Raw genomic sequence first — 19020 nt, forward strand, 5'->3', positions numbered from 1 at the left:
CGCTTTAATCATACCTACCGAAAGGGGCTTAACTTACAATTTTTTGCAAACGTTGAAACAAAAATTGAACTTTTCTTTACGACATACTTTCGACTTCTTAAATAACAAAGAAGCAGGAAGAATATTTCGTATAACGTAAAGCACTTAGTTGGCTCGTTTTCAGATTTTCTAAAATGCTTGCGACAAGTCAAAAGGGTGGCTATGATATGTTATTACACACAACAACCAATGGTGCAAAAAGATAGTGATCGAGGAGGTTAAAGCGAGGCATCATTTACAAATTTTGATTATTATCAGTTTTTCACATATTTATTATTTCTGGTTATCTACTTTTATTGATCATGATTATTGTGATTATTTGAAGTGTTCTAGCTTAGAAATTTATTGACGGTTTGGCCCTTTCTGTGCATTGTGTCAAACGATATGCATTGGGAACCGACCGATACGGCAAACAAAAACAGTGTAATGTGCCTCTATATATGGAAGTGGTAGATAAGCTGAGGCTTTACAAAACGTCAAGACTAGCTCTTCCCTTGTATGCCACTGACTCTCTAATTTCCAAGTTCTAAAGGAGAAAAGGCGAGTGATAACAAAAATTAGAGGTTTCATCAAGTGATGAGTTAAACAATTTTCTGTTTGATGCCGCAATACGAGTGTTCCTCGTGATAATATTCACACTACTGGGTATCTGTTATTACGTCTCATGATAATTAAATTTATGCCACTGTTAGGCTTTCATGATCAAAGCCTGCATCAGGTGTGCGAAGATGAGCCGTTTTTGTTATTTTGTGCACGCATCAATTCAACTCGTAATTAAATGATATAAAATCATTCAAGACCGCTTCACTGAAAGATCTGAAACTTCGAGATTCTGAAGAGAGATGATCTAGAAATGTCGAACCCAATTTTGGAGAGACTTCTTTCGTCTGTTTACTATATACTGTTACTGCCATGGAAACAGTACATGTTGGTGTATTCAAAAATTTTTAAATAAATTATGCTGGATGCCAATTTTGCATGAAACATAAATTATTACTTGTTATTTTTTACTCTCATGGACGTCTCAATTGTGTAGGCGACTAAATTTAAGGAGAGAAGTTTGAAGGTTCATACATTACCAAGAAATTAGCCTACATTTTGCATTTGTTTCATTTTTCTTCTTTTCGAGATTGTTGCTTCCTCTACAGCTTATCGCCTATAAATCGGAGTTGGTTTTTACGTCTCGAAAATAACTTGAATGATCGTGACAAAACTTTAGAAGAGATGTTGATAATGAAGAAAATTAATTCCCTTGTTCTTAGCCTATAAACAATAAGTCTAAGTTTTCTCACCTGCTACGTCCTGGCATTAACAAATAACAGTAGAATTCAATAATAAGGCCGGATTTTGGAAACTGTTTATATACAAGCTGAAGACTAAAAACTGACTTTAACATGGTTTTGTCTATTTCTAAGCGTTTCCCAAAATATCCGTTTTTTTTGACCCTTATGAATGGAGATTTCGACTTGTTGTGTCCTTTTCAGTTGCCATAAGTCCAGAACATGGGGCTGACATAAACAAATTGACTCTGGTGGACAAAGCGAACAATCAATCTCAAGTAAATTTTTCAAGAATCTTACAGCCGTGATGAAAAGATAACATAACAATATTTTCCGCTCTTTTTTTCTTTCTTTGTCTAAAAGTTTAGCAAGCATCGGAGCCAGCTGTAATACATAGTAAACTGTATTAACTGCAAAAGTAAATGGAAAACCTTTTGCTTTTCAAGCTCTTCTTTTTTGTTCATCTTTTCTGTAAATATATTCAAGAGGACAATTGAACGATATTTTTGCTCAAAACGAATGCGAACATCGCCAACCATCTTTGCTGGTCTTTTTAATCTAATTAGACAGACAGTTTATCCCAGCAGTATAAAACGCGTATGATATATGGCCTGGCTCAGTAGTGAGGTATTTGTAGCTGTTATAGTTGTTGAGTATCGATGTGAGGTTCCACTTAACGAAGGAGACTCAGACTTTTCTTGCCTCAACTTTGTGCAAGCAAATATCGGTCGTGTTTCTTTATTTTCACTTTATTGCAAAAATTGTGAAAAGCAGACAGAAAAAGTATATTTCGTGCCCTTCTGCCCTTCTGATAAATATTGTTCTAAATGTCGTTACTGCTCTGTCCTGTTGCAGTTCTGGCGCTCTTCCTTAGAGAAGGAGCATGTGACTCAAGTAAGTTATGTATGGAAATCAATTCCAATAGCCTAGCTAATTGATTGAGACTCTATGAAGTAACTAGATGAAGAAACTTTACGTTACGGAGGTTCTAGTTATGTTAGGTTTACATCCTATATGCTCACGCACTTTTCATCCATAAGAAATGCATCATTAATACATAAGATCACGACAGCAAACTCATATAATAATCTTACACTACGTGATCATCTCATCAAGATTCCGCGATTGTTTCACTTTCAGAGAGTTTAAAAAAAAAATTAACGCCAGTGAGTCTTCCAGGTCAAGTGTGCTATGTGTGCAGAGACAATTTCCTTCCTTAACGAGTGAAGTTGGCCAGTTGAAACTTGTAGGAGTAAATACATGAAGAACACGTAAAACTTAGTAAGCAACATCAGTGAGAATAATCTGCTGTTTCCACATTTTTCGTTTCTGACAGTTTGTCCCAATGGTATAACAAACATTACAGCATCCAGTGGTAGTCTCATATATCCCACGTCAGGTAATTATGGCGTGAATGAGACCAAGTGTTGGATAATCGTAGTCCCTGACACATATGAAAGTATCAGATTTCAATATTACAGGTCAGTATAATTGCTCCGATGGTTATAGAGATGCATGCGCTCTGATTGGTCGCAGATTACGTCATGTCTTGCTGTTATTAGTTCCCGCGAGGTCATTGTAGCAGGAGCGCTAAATTTCAAAATGGCAACCACGCGTTTTGTCGATGTCCTAGACGTAACCTCTCGAAGATTATTTAACAATATTAATTTCGCCCTCAGCGAATAATTGTTAATCAGTTGACCGTCGAGACACCGCCAAAAATTTCCAAAACAAACCACCGAAAGATTCTAGAAAGTACACAGTGTTTCTTTCATCAAATACCGTAAGATAAAGTTTTGTAGCTTCGGATGTCTTGAGGGTTAGATTATTGAGGCAAGAAGGAGAAATGCGCATATTTGGACTAAAAGCAAATTTGGCGATCGAGCCCTGGAGCTCTTCACGTGGTGCATACGCCCAAAATATTTCATTTGTTTCAGCGTATCTCACCTACAATTGACCAGCAATAATGCCTTTTCCATTAGCACCTTTTTCCCAAAGAGTGACGAACGCTTCTCAGTGAATTTATTGATTTGTTTATGCTTCATCTGTTACCGTTTTCACTTTAGCAGCATGACTCCACTCTGCACTAATTAACCCAAACACAACCCCAAATCCCGCGGTTTGCTCCAACTTTCGGAAAACACTTTCAAAATTCTCTAGCGTATTAACTGCCATCAGCATTTACAGTTGGTAAACAACACAGACTTCTATTTGGATTTTGTCCCCCGTTGTTCCATAATTGTTCTCAATTTGGTCCCTTCCTCGTCTTTCGCTGAACTGTAGGATTCATATGAGGTGCTGTGTATCTATCGCTGGATGGGAAGAGGAAGTGGATTTTAACTGTTTGTGTCTCTTCTTTTTGGTAGCTATGACATAGAAACATGCAAGGATTGTGAATGCGACAGTTTTAAAATCAGTAACACCTACAATGGTTTAGACCAGCAACCCGGTAAAGGTTGTGGAAGATACAGTTACAACTATTTGTACGAGTATCTCTTTTTCGTCGATTGGAGTGGTGGGAGCATTCAAAATTTTCCAGGATCGATTGCCTACATTCGTTTCGTGTCTGATGATACTGAACATTACAAAGGATTCAATCTCACATTTATTGCTGGCTCAAGCTCAGGTAAGGAGTAAATGTGCAAACCAAATTGAAGGATGTGGCTCCTAATGATGTCCTGAGGTGTACTGGGTGGCCTACCCTTTCCCTTAGATGTTCGCAGCCCATAGTGAATCGTCACTTCATGCACTCTCCGAGATTATGCGACAAAACCGCCTTATTAACTATGTTATTCGAGAACGAGACTGTCTCGATTCCAGATATGAGACAATCACTCACAATTCGAGGCTCATCTTTAAGGACTTTTGTTATCTACTACGACAAATTGGCAGTGGCTTCCAACATTAATAATCATATGGTAGCGTGTAAATGCTTGATAATTTTTCAGACATAACGTTCAAATCTATAGCTTTAATTATTCAAAGGTTTGTCATCATAATAAATTTGATGCCTTACGGTACCTTCATTTTTAATATAAACAATTCTTATTGCGCTTACTTTTACTTAATAGACACACGAACCCATGAGCAAGTGGCTTTCAGTTTTTTGTTTCGTATTTAAGGTTCTATCTATCTGTCTATCTAATTATTACAAAACAAGACCAAAACAAAAGCAAGCAAAAATGAAAACAAACGTGCTGACAAGGCGATGGAAAAAGTACTTTTTAAGCAGTAAAAAGAAAGTTTTATTTACTTTGCAGAGGGTAGCTCAAACTATCTCAATGCATCCGAAGACGAAACTATTACATTCGGTACACCAAAGGTTGGCGCCCAGAATTACCCATCAAATTACAAAGAGCAGTGGTTCTTAATTGTTCCTAAGGGAAGGCAAGTCCAGATAGACTTCGACACGTTTGATCTGGAGGATAGTAAAGACTGCAGAAATGATTACGTTGAGTTCCGTGAAGCATATGTTACGGTTGGTGATCCCAAAACTATCACTGGTCAGTACGGTCCAATGCTGACCGGACGACTGTGTGGAAAAACCAAGCCAAGTTCAATGCAGAGTAAAGGAAGCATTGTCTGGGTTCAGTTCAAAAGTGACAGCAACTCTACCACGGTTTACAAGGGATTCAAAGCTTCATTTAAAGCAGGTTTGTATTAAATCACCACTGCTTTTTACCATTATCATTACAATTTTCCTGTTACATGATATTTAGGGGAAACCAACCTAAGCATGAAATAAAATAACCTGAACTTCGCTTTTGCAATTTTTTTAAAAAAGCCCTGTTACCTATTTCCCTTAGTTTTCCTCTCTACTATGTAAACGGGACAGTACAAGACGAGACTTCCCCTTTCTTTCCAGATAATACGGTGGCTCTTTACCCTCCTCTGCAAGCTTTAAAGCGTAATTGGCCCGGGAGACGTGGCCCTAGGCTTATAGCCGTCATCCGAAGGCCTTAGGAGGCTAATGGTTTGCAGATGTCATCTTTACGATGGCAAATTTTACTTAGTTATTTTAAAGTAAGGCCTCACTCATGGAGCGAGTTACCATCAAACCGATGAAAATGCCTTCTGCTATGAATATTATCTAAAACAAATGGGAATAAAGGACTAAACCCGCCATAATGATATTTGAATCTCATGACGTTAGAAGTTGCTTCCTTCATCATCAAACAAGGTCTCTTTTGTTCGCACGAGCCTTATAGGAGCAGTAACCAAAAAGTGCCGTAGCATGCAATGACGTAGTGTGCATGAGAATGCAGGTTCAGAATGGTCGATATCTGTTTAGATTTTTCCTTCCAGTGCTTGTTCACTTTTAGACGAAAAATTACATCAAAATATGGTAAAGCACCGGTCATTATTATTTGCCTAGGGAGGGGGGAGGGGATCAGAGAATATTGGTTGTGCACGATAAAATTTACCTACGGCCCCCAAATTTACCTAAGGCTCTGTAATATTCTAATTAGTCCACCGCCCCTCCCCCATTAGCAGTTCGTTGGCAGTAAATTTTATATAGCCCCCCCCCCCCAAAACTCTGTTAGCGATAACTGATCCCCCTCCCTTCCCCCCTAAAACCATGTGACCCCCTCCAAAATCTTCCCCCCCCCCTTCCCTCGCGGTGATAAATGTCTTGTTTCAAACCTATCGTTTTAATTGTTTTATTTATAGGACAAGGGAGATTGTCTGTCAGCAACCCATCGATGCTTCTTTTCGTCTCAGCTCTGATGATGGTCGCTTCAAAGAATAACTTGTTCTAATCTCATCGAGTGTGTTCGAGTGTGATCCAAGTATTTTGTGTTTATATGCTTTTAGTTTGAATACCTTAAGAGAAAAGCAAGGACACAAAGAGCATCGTCTTCTTAGTTTATAGAATCTGTAAAGAGCTGCTTCGTTTATATAAGAAGACAAAAGTACCTAAACGAATGATAAGTCAGTGTATGGCGGGTAGGTTACTTAATTTTTTGGGACGTCGTCGAGAGGAAAAGCTGAGTAAACCACGCATAGCGCGGAAAGCTCTAATCATCTGTCACTGTCTTTTTATTCTCATAAAACCTTCAGGTATCTTCCAATCAACCACTTTTCCAACAATTACTTCTACATTTACAACGTCTACTACTTTTGACTAGAGCCAAAATACTGTGTGCGCATTGGATAAACTAGTAAATATGTTTTTACTACGTACGTGGTTTATTTCTTATGTTTTTGAATTTCAACTAAGATACCCCCGTCACGTACTGGTGTTAAAATAATAAATGTAAGAAGACCTGTTTGACTTACCCGAATAGGAAGCCAAATTCTATAATGAAAAAATGGGCATAGCAGAAATTGAAACGACCATTTAAGTACCAGCTATGCTCATTAAGAATGCTCAGGTATTTTCACTGGTTTTCAAGTACAAACATTTTGTGTACTGACCAAAAAGGTGAATGACACAAATTCTTTTGAGGATTAAATCTTGAAAAACCTTTAAACTGAGCAATCAGCGCTAGATAAGAAGTGACTAAATCTCTCTGAATCCGAATGATGTGATAAAAAACTTCGCAACAATTTTCTCGCACTTGCCTTCCTGACTTTCAACAGAAGTACATTTCAGCGGTTTATAGCTACTAAGGTACGATGTAATCGAGGGATAGACACAAAACAGTGTATAGATCATTCCAGCAGACAAGTCATTACTTACCCACACTCCTTCAACGGTCGCAAATCTAATCTTTAGGACCATTAGAAAAAAAAGTTTGGAAACATCAATTCTCTTTAAGCTTATTACGTGAGTTATAACATAGTTATTGACAATTATATAGTACACTTATAAAGCAGTAATTAAATTACATCACGATCCAAGATGATGCCAAACTTTCGTAAAGATCGCGACGAGAAACGAGAAAAATAGCTTTCAATTTACGCTTTTTGTTTGAATGTTATTCCTCTGATAGGTAGAGGAAAAGGATGTGAGCGAGATCAATTATTACACATATTCGCAAGTGTAAAACTAGATTATGTGAATAGGACTCAATTTATACATTTCTCCAAGAGGTTTTCGTACGATGAGGAAGCCCTCAACTTTATTAAACACAAATAAGAGGGTTTAATGAATTTCTGACCTCTGTGATTCATTTGCTAGGTTTAGAAGTTAGCAAGGTTAGAAATTGATACTCGAGGCGTTTTTGGATATATAAAGAAAATGCACTTTTAATGGTGTTCATGGTCCTTTATTTCAATGGTTTAATAAGTCATTTACCACATCTCTAAAATCTTTGCCCATCACCGTAGCTACCCAGCCATCTCTGCAGGCACTGCTATCAGTTTACATCCCCATTCCTCCAGATCCAACCTCTTCTGTTGGCGGAGGGGTCCTTGGGCGTGTGCATTTGCGAAAGCCAAAAGGTGGTTTCTTTGCACACACTAATCCCTCTTGGCATTTCCAAAAGCAGGTCTGTTTGAATGCAAAACTCAAATGAGTGAAACAGGAATATCGAGAACAATCTTTACTGATGCCTCCACCGAGTTACATGAAACATAAGCTTCCGCCCGCCGCGCTTAGATGAATCTACAAAAGGTGGAAATAATCTTCAATAAAAAGTGGAAAAGATAAAGATAGTGGACTTGGTTATTGCACGGACATTATCAAGGGAGCTAAAAATATTGCTACAGCGCTAACGAGTTAACGCTTAGGATATTGGTAAATAGCAATTTTGAAGACTAAAGACTAAATCTGCACCAAACCACCAAATCGAGATTTCAGAAACTGCCGAGTAGCAGGGGTCTCGTTCTACTTACGGAGGATAGACGGCAGGGTTTGCCCTCTGCTAAATACGCTCTGCACATGGAGAAACCATATTTTAAACAGCACTTGCCAGGGGAACAATCTGCATCACTGGAACACTGGAAATGAAACAGAAGACAATGAGTTTATCCAAGAAATCCTAGATAATAGAAGAAATTAGAGAGAACTCTTGAAACAATTAAAACAAGCGGAACTAGGAGCAAGAATCAAAGCAATTAACAAGAGCGTTTGCATAAGGAAGACACTATTTTTTGATGAAGGAAAAGTATTTTCTTGAAGCCATGATATTTTTATGTCCGCTATTACAAAATGGAAAGTCATTATTGAAAAGGTTCTGAGATTCCTAACTATCACTGCAACAAGATCATTGTCCACAAAACTGCTAAAAAATTTCGTCTTTGAATGCCACTATTTGAAAATTAATCCAACACTTCACACAAATATCTCAATATTCGTATTATTCAGATGTCCCAGAATTCGTTCACACAAATGTCTCAGAGTTCGTTCATAACAGCTGCTTTTCGCTTTTTGCAAAAAGACCATCTCTAGAGGTAGGAATTCCTTTCCATGTGGCTCCTTATTGCTGCCAACAGATAGCTGAGAGTTCAAGGGGAGGTGAGTGAAACTGTTACGTCATAAGTAAGCGGCCAGGCTGCTATGCTAGATTCAAAATGACCGCTCCCGGTCGAGATAATCTGAGAGGGATTTAGTCTCTTTTTTTTTTTTTGCCAATATTTTATCCATAAAAGTAATGGATCGTTGAGGCGAAAATAAAATATACTTCTTTGCCATTGTTTATTAAAAAAGCCAATAAACTCGATCTAGAATATCTCTGTACAAAAATAGGGTATGAGTCATTACTGAGGTCGCTTTCACTCCAAAACTGGAGATTTTGAGAGAGGAATAGCTTGAACTTTGAATAATTGAACTTCAAATGGCCCAAGTTTACTAGCAGTGTATCTTGAGACCTTAAGCAAATGTCGTTGCTCCATAAATTTTTCCATCTTTCCATCGATCATTGGTATGGGTTAAAGAAATAATCATGTTAGTTAGAACAAGCTAACTAAGTGTTCGTTAAACGCTTACGATTATGATTGAGTAAAATTGATTTCAAAAGGTGGACTGTCTTTCTTATGATGTACAACTATGAAATTAAGACTTTTTCGATTTGAAATTAAATCTTTTCTTTTCTCTGTAAGAAACGGATCAAATATTTCAAATGCCTTACTCTGGCGAAGGTCGTCAACAGAAAGCACTTACCGATCGCCAAAATCGTTTGTCATTTTGAACTTCTTCTTTCAAAAAGTCTCCTTCTTCAAAGGAACTTCCCCCGCAGGCGAATGTCAGGCAAAGCGCCAAAGACAAGGCGAAGTTCATGTCGCTCTTGCTGTTTTAGCGATTCAATGAAAGTAAAGAGATTGTGCACCTGAGACTTGTTTTACATGCAGCTGAATGTTTTTACAGCTGATCAATCAATAAGATCAAAGTATTAGTTAAGAAATAACCAACTGACGCCGAAACTCCAAAGTGCAAGTAAGATGGGCCAACATATTTTTGTTCGATGCAATATGGTCCAATCTAATCACGGAATATCTATCGTTGTCTAATTCTCACAGATAATTTTCTTCTAGGAATTGATGCTTGGCCGAAGAATGTTTAAAATATTTCATAAACCTCACTGACTATAATTACGCGATTGGTAAGCATAGCAGTATCAAGGAAATACATTGATGCTCTTACAATAAACACAGACCTCTGGTTGATGTGCATTTCATTCCAGCCCCGCTTAACTACGTGGAATAAAATAGAAAATATCGTCGTGCAGGAATCCAAGAGGGCATTTAATGATTTTAAATTTTTCTTATTCTCAATCTGAGAGCCTTTTCGAAGTGACAACTTTAGCAACCCACAAAAGAACATTTATGCTACATCGTTCTAATTCAAGCATTTTGTAATTCATATTTATGGCTATGTCACTCCGTGCGATAGTAAATATTTTTTTTAATATAACCGTTCTTAAGGTGAATTTTGTAGAAATAGTTAGATTCTTTCCTCCAGGACAATTTTCCGCGTTTTCTTTACTTCTCTATGGATTTAAATTAAACTCTTTATAAAGTCTCTTAGCTTTTTTTTCGATTTGTTGTTTGCAATTAATTGGAAATTACTCAAACAAGTCATTCACTCTCACAGTTTTCTGGAGTATTCTCATATATTGTGAAAAACTCAAATAAAACAGTCAACATCAGCTGTTCTCAAGCATTAGTAAATTTGTATGGTTGAATCTCTAATTAAAACGAAAGTTATCTGACAATTCGAGATGAAAACAAATGAAAACATTTTATCCGTTGGTTTTTTCCATTCGGTTGGTAAATTTTTACTAAGAATCTAATAATAATAAACCATTTGAATTCATTTTCCATGTATAGAAATTTAAGATGTATTTAAATTTTAATAGGACGATCGTAAAGCTCTGCTGGAAAGAATCTCTTTCTTACACAAGACGTTTTGGACAACGAAATCCGTAGATCCGAGGTTCAAATTTCGTCCTGTTGGGAACTTCATTTTTGATTTTCTCTGCCTCACGTTGGTGACAAATGTACGTATGAATTAAATCTTTACTCAAAAACCAGTCATATCAACAGCTTAAGCTGTATTCTTAATGTTGTCATTTTAGTATTAGACAACCTCTAATGAGGTTTGCAGGTGAGAAAACAGTTGAGATATTGATGACATTTAATTGATGTTATCTTTTTTCCTCAGGTCATAGAGTTCTAATTTGAAAAAAACAGCAACTCAGGATTTTCTTTAAAAATAAGATGGACTATAGTGGTTTTTAAACAACAGGCCTTTCCACAAGCATCATGTAGTATCGTCTTGAAGGACCTTATGGAAATTCACCTTAAAAAAAATTCTCATTAATCCAAAAATCTCTCCAATTATCTCGAAACTTTCTCTAAATATAGAATTAACAATTAAAATTAAGTTAGATAGATTTCTTTGGAAAAAATCATTTGTGGGAGTTAAAAAGTACTCCATAAAAATCTGTACAGTATTTGTGGCGACAGGTCTCTAAAAACAACGGTCAAATCATTATCAATGCTAATTACTCTGTTTTCTTACCAAAATAATTGATCTACCAGGTACAAAACATCACGAAAATGTTTTTATAGATTATAGATTTCCAGTTTGGTAACGTCTCAAGTTTTTCTAAATAATCCAGAAACCTCTTTATGTGTAATAAACATCCGATTATTTAAGCAAAGAAGAACTTTAAATGGTTCCGTTGAATTATTGATAAGAAAAGATTATTTGCTCTTTGCAGCAACTTGTCATATGATCACCTGAAAATCTCGATGAATGTGGTGCACGAGAAGATAAGGGTTCTAAAAAATTCTGGCTTAATCCTTTTTCTCTGGACAATTTTACAAGGAGATACATATGAGCCAGGATGGAAAATAAATTAAATACTGAGCGACTGTCATCACCCGTTAAAGGATGTTGGAAAGATATTCATTTTGGGGAGACCCTTGTCTTAAAGACAGACGCAATGGCCAAAAAAAAAAAGAAAGACCTGGCAAAGAAAATTATGAGATAATCTTGCCACTATTTATGATCTACTCCCACTCTTTCTTTGTTGGATAACTTTAATTAGTATTAGTACCATGCATATTGACTTAAAAGAACAGTTTCGTCTAAAACATATTATTTTTTAACTTCCAAATTTAGGATCCAATTTCCTTTGAAAGTAAAAGTTGCCCTGATCTATATTTTGTGACTTAGTTCAAATCTTATCGACATTATACTTGAGAAGCCAAGTGATCCTTATGTGGTAATCACACCAGTGATCGAATAAAACATTTCAAGATTTTTTATTATCTCTTCTCATAGAATCACAGACTGAGTCAGAGACAGAAGTTTCTTTCAGACTGTGTTTCAGTCACCAGGAGCTTATAACGGCTCTTAATTGATTTCACCCCGTTTCATCTTACACTGTGTAGGAGGCTAAATGTTTTCATCTCAATGCCCAAGGTACTCTTCGATGTAAATGTGTTCTATTGAGCACCAAGCCTCTAAGAACTCCCCACTCCCCACCCTCTCGGCTAGGGTTTCGGATTATTGAAACGCTCTTCCATCCCCCCTAAGTCCTCCTTCTTTCCTCTCCCCCAAAACAAAAGCTAAAAGTTAACCCACAGTGCAATATGATGATGAAAAATATATGATACAGCTCTTTCAGCTGTCATAATGTGCCTTCCTTCCCCACATGTTTCAGGTGGCGTTCAAGCTCAAAACAAACTCGCTTTAAAGGCTTAGGATGGTTTTGGTTTCTCAACTAAAGAGCGGCATTTTTATAAGGTATTCATTTAAGCAACTCGAGAGTTCAGAGTTAAAACTGTAATGTGGCTTTCACTGTGTTTTTGTTAAGCTCCTTTTCAGCTCCTTTAAACTCCCAATCTTCGATAAGCTCCCCGTCTGGAAGTCATTGGAATACGTTAGCCCAACCCACCCCCCCCCCTCCTCCTCCTCCTCCCCGGCTCTGCGTTCTGTTAGGCTCCCTGTTTCCACTGTTTTTTATTGGCTGTTGGCATTCGGTAACTTGATTTTAGTTCTGTTTGAAACATTCGCAAAATATTCAAAGGTAAGTGGTGAGGTAAATCCTAAACGTCTCCATGAACAGTACACTGAGTTCGAAGGGAGAACAAGAATTTAACCGGAAAAGATCGAATCATTTTTATTTGTTCAAGTAGGTGACCTGTTCTGATCTGTTCATTTCAATTAATTTTCTACGATCACGCCATGGGAGTAAGTCAGTAGTATGTAACATGGATAAATCATGGTCAATTACATTTTTCAACTTTTTTTTAAGTGAAACGAGCATTTATTTGCTGCTCAAATGAAGCCATGTCAAACCAAATTTGAATTAAAAACACCAGTTTCAACTTTGGTTATAACATAACACGGGTTATTTCAATCATTTTGCATGTTGCTTAATTAGCAACGATCTCAACGACTTGAAAAAGCTGTCTGAGCTCGCCTTCGCCAGCAGTGTACTCTCTGTTTGGATGAAACAGCAGCCCTTCGCTTTTATCGACGAAAATTGATCGGACAAGAATGATCGGACGACATCTATTCATTTTGGCTCTAACTGTTCTCGGTAAGAAACTGTTGGTTGTGTAAACAGAAGTTGCAGTCTGCACAATGAATGTCGTGAAGACATTTAATTTTTTTATTTAACAAACCTCATTCTGAATACAAAAATTGATGGTCAAATCTTTTAAAATCATCATTTGGTCTCTGATACTTTTTATCTTAGCCTGTAGCATTCAATTCAATCCTAACCTTACCTACGTTACGGAAAGCTTTCTAATTTGGCTCTAGTTACTGTAGAGACTGTCTTTGTTTAATTGGAAAATATTTTCAATTTCCAGCTCGTTCACAATGTAATTTTTCTGATCTGAAGTCAAATGGTTTCCTAAACCGAATGTTGTTTTCAAACATCGAGCTGAAATACACAACTTAGAGTGTGGTTTCGTTTTCACCTAACATGTTGACACGTCTGCATCTGTAAGTGTTTGTAGCTAAGGCGACTCAATCACTTGATAACGACCAGAGATTCTTTGCGCCCGGGCTATGTGGCTTTTAGAATAGTATTGGGGTAGATGGAACCTCTACTTAGAGGTTGAAAGATTCCACGTCATGGTCGTTGAAAAAAGTTATTCTAAAATTTAACCTCATTGCTCTGAGTTTCCAATAGATGTCTAAGTTTAATTGTTTGGGGTCTTTCTGTTCTTGATCAGGAACATATTGCCTCTGAGGTTTGTGTGAGTCCGAGTTTTTCGTATGAGAAAGTCTGAGTTTAAACATTTGGTGTCGTTCGCGTTTAATCAGGCATGGCACATAGGCATATTTGCTTCTGCGTGTGTTTGTTACTGGACCGCCTTGATAAATATTTTCATAACGACAAGTGATTCTTTGCACTTTGGTTGTGTATTGTGTGGTTTATTTTTTTCTTATAATTACTTTTATTTTTTAGAGCCGAATTCTGGATTCCATTATCGACGTGATTCGGTAGAGACGTATTTTCACACATATTCCTTGTTGTGAACAATCAAAATTTAACGCAAAATTAGTAATATTTACACTTACACATAAACTTAATATTCAAATTTTGCTATATGTAAACAGAGTTTTGAATGAACAAAGGGGAATTTATCACCATTCCACGGTTGGATGGAAACTTTGGCGGCCTTCTGGTGTCGACTCTTGTATTTATACTGTCGGAGAAAGAAAAGATCATACTGTTTGATTCTAGAGAGTCGCATAAACTTGCTTTCTCGTGCACCGGCGTTAAAAAGTTAAAATGACTAAGATTTTTACTTCGGAAATGATTAAATTAATGAGTGGGAAAGTAATTGATAAACCAACTAGAATCCACGGATTCAGCAAAAACCGTACAATTTTGGTGAGCAGTAGTAACATTTCCGATGCATAATGTTTCTGTCAGCAATTAAGCTCATATCGAACGGCCTTGTTTTCGAAACTTTTTCTGCTCAAGTAAGACGTTAAAAACGCCATGGCCGAGACTGCAAGTTAGGTTAGGTCAAGCTTTGGTTAGGTTATTGTTTTGTACTCTTGCGTAAGACACTTTGCTCTCACAGTGTCTGGGAGTGTGAATGCGTCCCAGCACTTTCTACCAAACGAACTGTAAAATGCAATGGCAGGATGGGGGGGGGGGGGGAGGTTGTAGAGTAGATGGGAGGGGCTGAGGGGCTGTATGAGATAAATTGCCATTCAAATGGACCGGCAGCAAGCACCCCTAAGCAGGGCATCTCGAAATATGGTTGATTCAAATTGGATGAACCCTTTGTGTCTAGTTGACAATGAAGAAATTCTTCAAACTTTTGCGCCATTGATCTCGAGCAAAAAGGGTGTTTATTTTACATGATAAGGTAAGGAAAACATTTATGACATAAGGGTACAAACTGAGCAGAACAAGTTGTCGTGGCAACGTTTCCGATAAAGATATAATGGCTTCATAATTGCCCGGGCAAGCTGGGTTTTCGTTGTTCTCTACTTTTAAATTCATCTAATCTCGTTGTAGTTCTGGCACCCTTCATTGGAAACGGAGCAAGTGGCTCAAGTAAGTCTATTACTAACTAACATTGTACTTTAACGTAACATTAACAAGAACGAAATTGAGTGGTAATGTTCCATCTTACTTATCTCGACATGAATATTCCAAATCGTATACGATAAAATAATATTCACCTATATAAGGGATTTGTCTCCTCAATTTGAGAAAGAAATGTAGTCAATATATGAATGTACCTTTGGTCTTCACTAAAGCGTGTCCCAATGGTATGACAAACATCACAGCCTCCAGCGGTAGCCTCAAGTACCCTGAGTCAGGAACTTATGGCAAGAATGAGACCAAATGTTGGAGCATTACGGTTCCCGACACTTACGCTGGTATTTTATTTCGTTTCTTCAGGTACGTTTTTCATTTTTTGCGTCTTTCAATAACATGTCAACTCTGAGGCTCAGAGCTAAAGTTGTGACTTCATTTTATGCTACCACTAATTATTTTCTTAACAAACATCGTAACGGCAGAAAAAAAAACCACCTGAAAAATGGCCTTTTTTCAACAGTTCTGAGAGGAAGCACCTGATTCCTGGACTACAAAACATGATTGGAGGCGGCGAAAAACAATTTCTAATTATCTGTGTTTAAACTCGTACGTTACATGTTAATAAAAAAAAACATAATCTCTGTAAAAAGCAAACATGAAGTAAGCAACACTGAAATATACCTCCAGCTATTTAGCGCTGATTCTGCTTAAGACACCAAAAAAGAAAATTTTTTCGACAATTTAACTATTCACGAGAGGTGCGTAGAGGGGTTACTCAGAGATAACCTTAACAACTCACGTGGGGAACCTACCTGTGGCTTAGTTAACAGGGTACCTGTGATATTTTTGTTTCAAATGTAGATACCGATGACAATGTTAATAATCACAATAGTGATGGTCATTTTAATCATAATCTCCCATACAAAAGAGCTTCCCAAAAAAAAAGGACAAACATGGACAAAAACTTGCCTCGATTAGACTTTGTTGGATCATAAACACCTGTAGCACATGAATCACAAACCCCTATAGTATATTTATTTTGGTTCTTCTTTCAAGTAGCTTTGTTTCTAAGTGAAGACAGAACTGTGATTCGATGGTAATTATTTCTTTTCGTAGCTTGGACATTGAAATGTGCTCTAGCTGTGAATGCGACTTTGTTCAGTATAGCTCCTCTGAAAGTAATTTGCAATGGGAAACTAAATCCTGTGGACGTTACAGTTACAACTACTTACACGAGTACCTTCTCGTGGTTGGGAGTCTTGGATCACCGCAAACAGTTGGATCGACCGTCTACTTTCGGTTTGTGTCGGACGACTCTGCACATTACAAAGGATTTAACCTGAACTTTATCGCTTTCTCTAGCCATGGTAAGAAATAAACACACAAACAATCAAACAAAAAGACAAAAAAAACACCGTCCGTCAAACGGACGAGCCAACAAACAAACCATATTATTGGAAAAGGAAGGTCTAGGGTTGATTCTTAAAATAATGGCAACATTAACGGGTGAGTGCATGAGGTCGACGCTCAGGATGTCGAGATATGCAAAGGGACAACTAATTGACCTTTGTATCTCTTGATCTGAAAAAGATTCCATTACTCATCAGAAGAGAGGAAAGACCAAACGGAAAGTGAAACCACGCAAAAACTGTTGCTCCTTTTTTCGTTGATTTAATGCAGGCGATTTACCATTAGGGAAAAGCTTAGTGCGCTAAACGTATATTTTTCACTCACATCCAAAGATTGAGACTGAATCGTGAGAAACTTGATCAGTTGATAGGAAAAGGGAAGTGAACTGAACTAAAACAAAAGTTTATGGAGTTGGATCAGAAAGAGCAGCGGCGAAAACCTCTTAACCCAAATTCATAGTCCACTTTCATTACGATCGGGCGTAAGTAATGCAAACTGAGTCCAACAAACGAAACCGAGGCTCCACTCTTAATTATCGGGGGGGTAATGAGGTAACGCAACGGACGACACCTCTTTGAAATGCCAAGAACCTTTGTACAACCAAAAGTGTTTCTGTTCTGAAGAGCTTAAAAAAAGGAAAAAAAGGTAAAAACCAACGCAGAAAATTAAACTACGAGGGGCTTTTTAGATTGCAACGGGATCGATACGGACCATTAGCGCCTTCCGTTTGTTCCGTAGCCACAGTACTCCCTGAAAACTTAAGTCACATAACATGTCATTACATTTTTCCAACTATAAAAACGCTAAAAGATTACATTATTTTAAACATGACAACAATTACAGTTTTCCAACCGCAGCGCACATATATAATTTTCATATTTTTACAATCATGTATTCACCACCTGGAGGATTTATTTGGAGCCAACCTAATGACCAGCTCCTAGTTGGCTTGTTAGCTCAGTTTGTAGAGCGCTGCACCAGTATCGCAAAGGTCATGAGTTCAAATCCCGTACGGGCCTGAATTTTTTTCAGGCCTAATTTCAACTACTAGTTAAGTAGTGTTCATAACTGCGAGGATCGCTCAGTACTTTGTTCACTACAGATATATTTAACATAAGACGTTCAAGAACGGTATGGTCCTAGAGAAATAGATCAAATAAGGGAGAAATTGGTATGGTTACGCAGACAATTTCCCCCTAAAGAAGTAAAAGAACTACATTTACCTTACAGGAGGCGGGGTAAACTATCTGAATGCATCCAACGGCGAAACCATTACGTTTGGCACACCAAAGGCTGGCATCCAGAATTACCCTTCAAATTACAAAGAGCAGTGGTTTTTAATTGTTCCTGAAGGACAGCAGGTCCAGATAGACTTCGACATGTTTGATCTGGAGGATAGTAAAGACTGCAGAAATGATTATGTTGAGTTCCGTGAAGCATCCATCTCGGCTGGTAATCCTAGTGTAATTTCTGGCTATTACGGACCAATTCTGACCAATCACCTGTGTGGAAATACAAAACCGAGTTCGATACAGAGTCAAGGGAACATGGTTTGGGTTCAGTTCAAAAGCAATGTAAACTCCACCACAGTGTATAAGGGATTCAAGGCTTCCTTTAAAGCAGGTACGTTGTAGCAATGCAACACGGTGTGTTAGATGTGTCTTTCGCGGAACAGAAGCTCTTTTAACATGCATTTTAATCCTTCACAAGGTGAAATTCTTAAAACTCGTTGGGATGTAAAGTACACCTCCTAGTTATCAATGTTTCATCACCGCTTGCCGCCAACACAGCTCCAGGGTCCTTTTTTTCATTTTGACAGAGAGAGAATCGAATTAACTTTTTTACTTTTTCAACAAGCTGTGAAAATAAATGATTAACAAATTTTTCTTTTAAATTTTTTTTTTGTTATTATCGTACCAGGACAGGGTAGATTGTCTGTCAGCAGTCCATTGACGCTGCTGTTCCTTTCAGCTCTGATCGTGGATAAAATCAACCTGTTCTGATTCCGTTATGTGTGTCCAAGAGCTGTCATCTCTGGAGTGGAATCATGGATATAATATATTCAGCTGAACGCTGATCAGCGATGGAAAACTCTTAAGATGAGAAACCTAGAAAAGCATTTTTTTTTGTCTCGTTTTGTTCCTGTGAAACCTGGTTTTTAAAATTTTCTGTGATCTTTTACTGAACAGACGCACGGCAACTTGGAATCTATTTGTTTTATATAATAAAGAATTAAAATATACGGGAAAAAGCCTTTTTATTTCAAATTTCCCCACTTTGACAGACACGAAAATAGCTTTTGACGTAATCTATTGTCTATACAAAATGAAGCGAACTGATTGGTTGCTATGCTTAGCAAAGAATTGTGATTGGTTCAA

The 19020-nt window shown here is 37.5% G+C and overlaps 3 protein-coding genes across 3 annotated transcripts; 2 read left to right on the forward strand and 1 right to left on the reverse strand.

The window, feature by feature from the left end:
• The first annotated feature begins 2146 nt into the window (after positions 1–2146).
• On the forward strand, positions 2147–6079 carry LOC131777316 (ovochymase-2-like). Its single transcript, XM_066161774.1, has 5 exons — positions 2147–2213; positions 2656–2800; positions 3686–3945; positions 4580–4972; positions 5991–6079. The coding sequence occupies exons 1-5, from the start codon at positions 2147–2149 to the stop codon at positions 6077–6079; spliced, it is 954 nt and encodes a 317-aa protein (XP_066017871.1).
• Positions 6080–7509: 1430 nt separating this feature from the next.
• LOC131777463 (uncharacterized) lies at positions 7510–9527 on the reverse strand. Its single transcript, XM_059093769.2, has 3 exons — positions 9367–9527; positions 8100–8204; positions 7510–7755 (listed from the first exon to the last, which is right to left on the reverse strand). The coding sequence occupies exons 1-3, from the start codon at positions 9481–9483 to the stop codon at positions 7627–7629; spliced, it is 351 nt and encodes a 116-aa protein (XP_058949752.2). The 5' UTR covers positions 9484–9527; the 3' UTR covers positions 7510–7626.
• Positions 9528–13126: 3599 nt separating this feature from the next.
• Positions 13127–18781, forward strand: LOC131774725 (procollagen C-endopeptidase enhancer 2-like). Its single transcript, XM_066161579.1, has 6 exons — positions 13127–13258; positions 15206–15244; positions 15451–15595; positions 16349–16599; positions 17873–18265; positions 18563–18781. The coding sequence occupies exons 1-6, from the start codon at positions 13216–13218 to the stop codon at positions 18643–18645; spliced, it is 954 nt and encodes a 317-aa protein (XP_066017676.1). The 5' UTR covers positions 13127–13215; the 3' UTR covers positions 18646–18781.
• The last annotated feature ends 239 nt before the right edge of the window (positions 18782–19020 follow it).

The sequence above is a fragment of the Pocillopora verrucosa genome, chromosome 14 (assembly GCF_036669915.1).
Source record: "Pocillopora verrucosa isolate sample1 chromosome 14, ASM3666991v2, whole genome shotgun sequence".
NCBI lineage: Eukaryota > Metazoa > Cnidaria > Anthozoa > Scleractinia > Pocilloporidae > Pocillopora > Pocillopora verrucosa.

Coding starts and splice junctions, on each gene's coding strand:
- LOC131777316 (XM_066161774.1), top strand. CDS start 2,147: ATGTCGTTACTGCTCTGTCCTGTTGCAGTTCTGGCGCTCTTCCTTAGA. Junction 2,801..3,685: donor ATCAGATTTCAATATTACAG/GTCAGTATAATT, acceptor TCTTTTTGGTAG/CTATGACATAGAAACATGCA. Junction 4,973..5,990: donor CAAAGCTTCATTTAAAGCAG/GTTTGTATTAAA, acceptor TTTTATTTATAG/GACAAGGGAGATTGTCTGTC.
- LOC131777463 (XM_059093769.2), bottom strand. CDS start 9,483: ATGAACTTCGCCTTGTCTTTGGCGCTTTGCCTGACATTCGCCTGCGGG. Junction 8,205..9,366: donor ACAAACGATTTTGGCGATCG/GTAAGTGCTTTC, acceptor TTTCATTTCCAG/TGTTCCAGTGATGCAGATTG. Junction 7,756..8,099: donor AACCCTGCCGTCTATCCTCC/GTAAGTAGAACG, acceptor GCATTCAAACAG/ACCTGCTTTTGGAAATGCCA.
- LOC131774725 (XM_066161579.1), top strand. CDS start 13,216: ATGATCGGACGACATCTATTCATTTTGGCTCTAACTGTTCTCG. Junction 13,259..15,205: donor TTTGGCTCTAACTGTTCTCG/GTAAGAAACTGT, acceptor ATCTCGTTGTAG/TTCTGGCACCCTTCATTGGA. Junction 16,600..17,872: donor TATCGCTTTCTCTAGCCATG/GTAAGAAATAAA, acceptor TTTACCTTACAG/GAGGCGGGGTAAACTATCTG.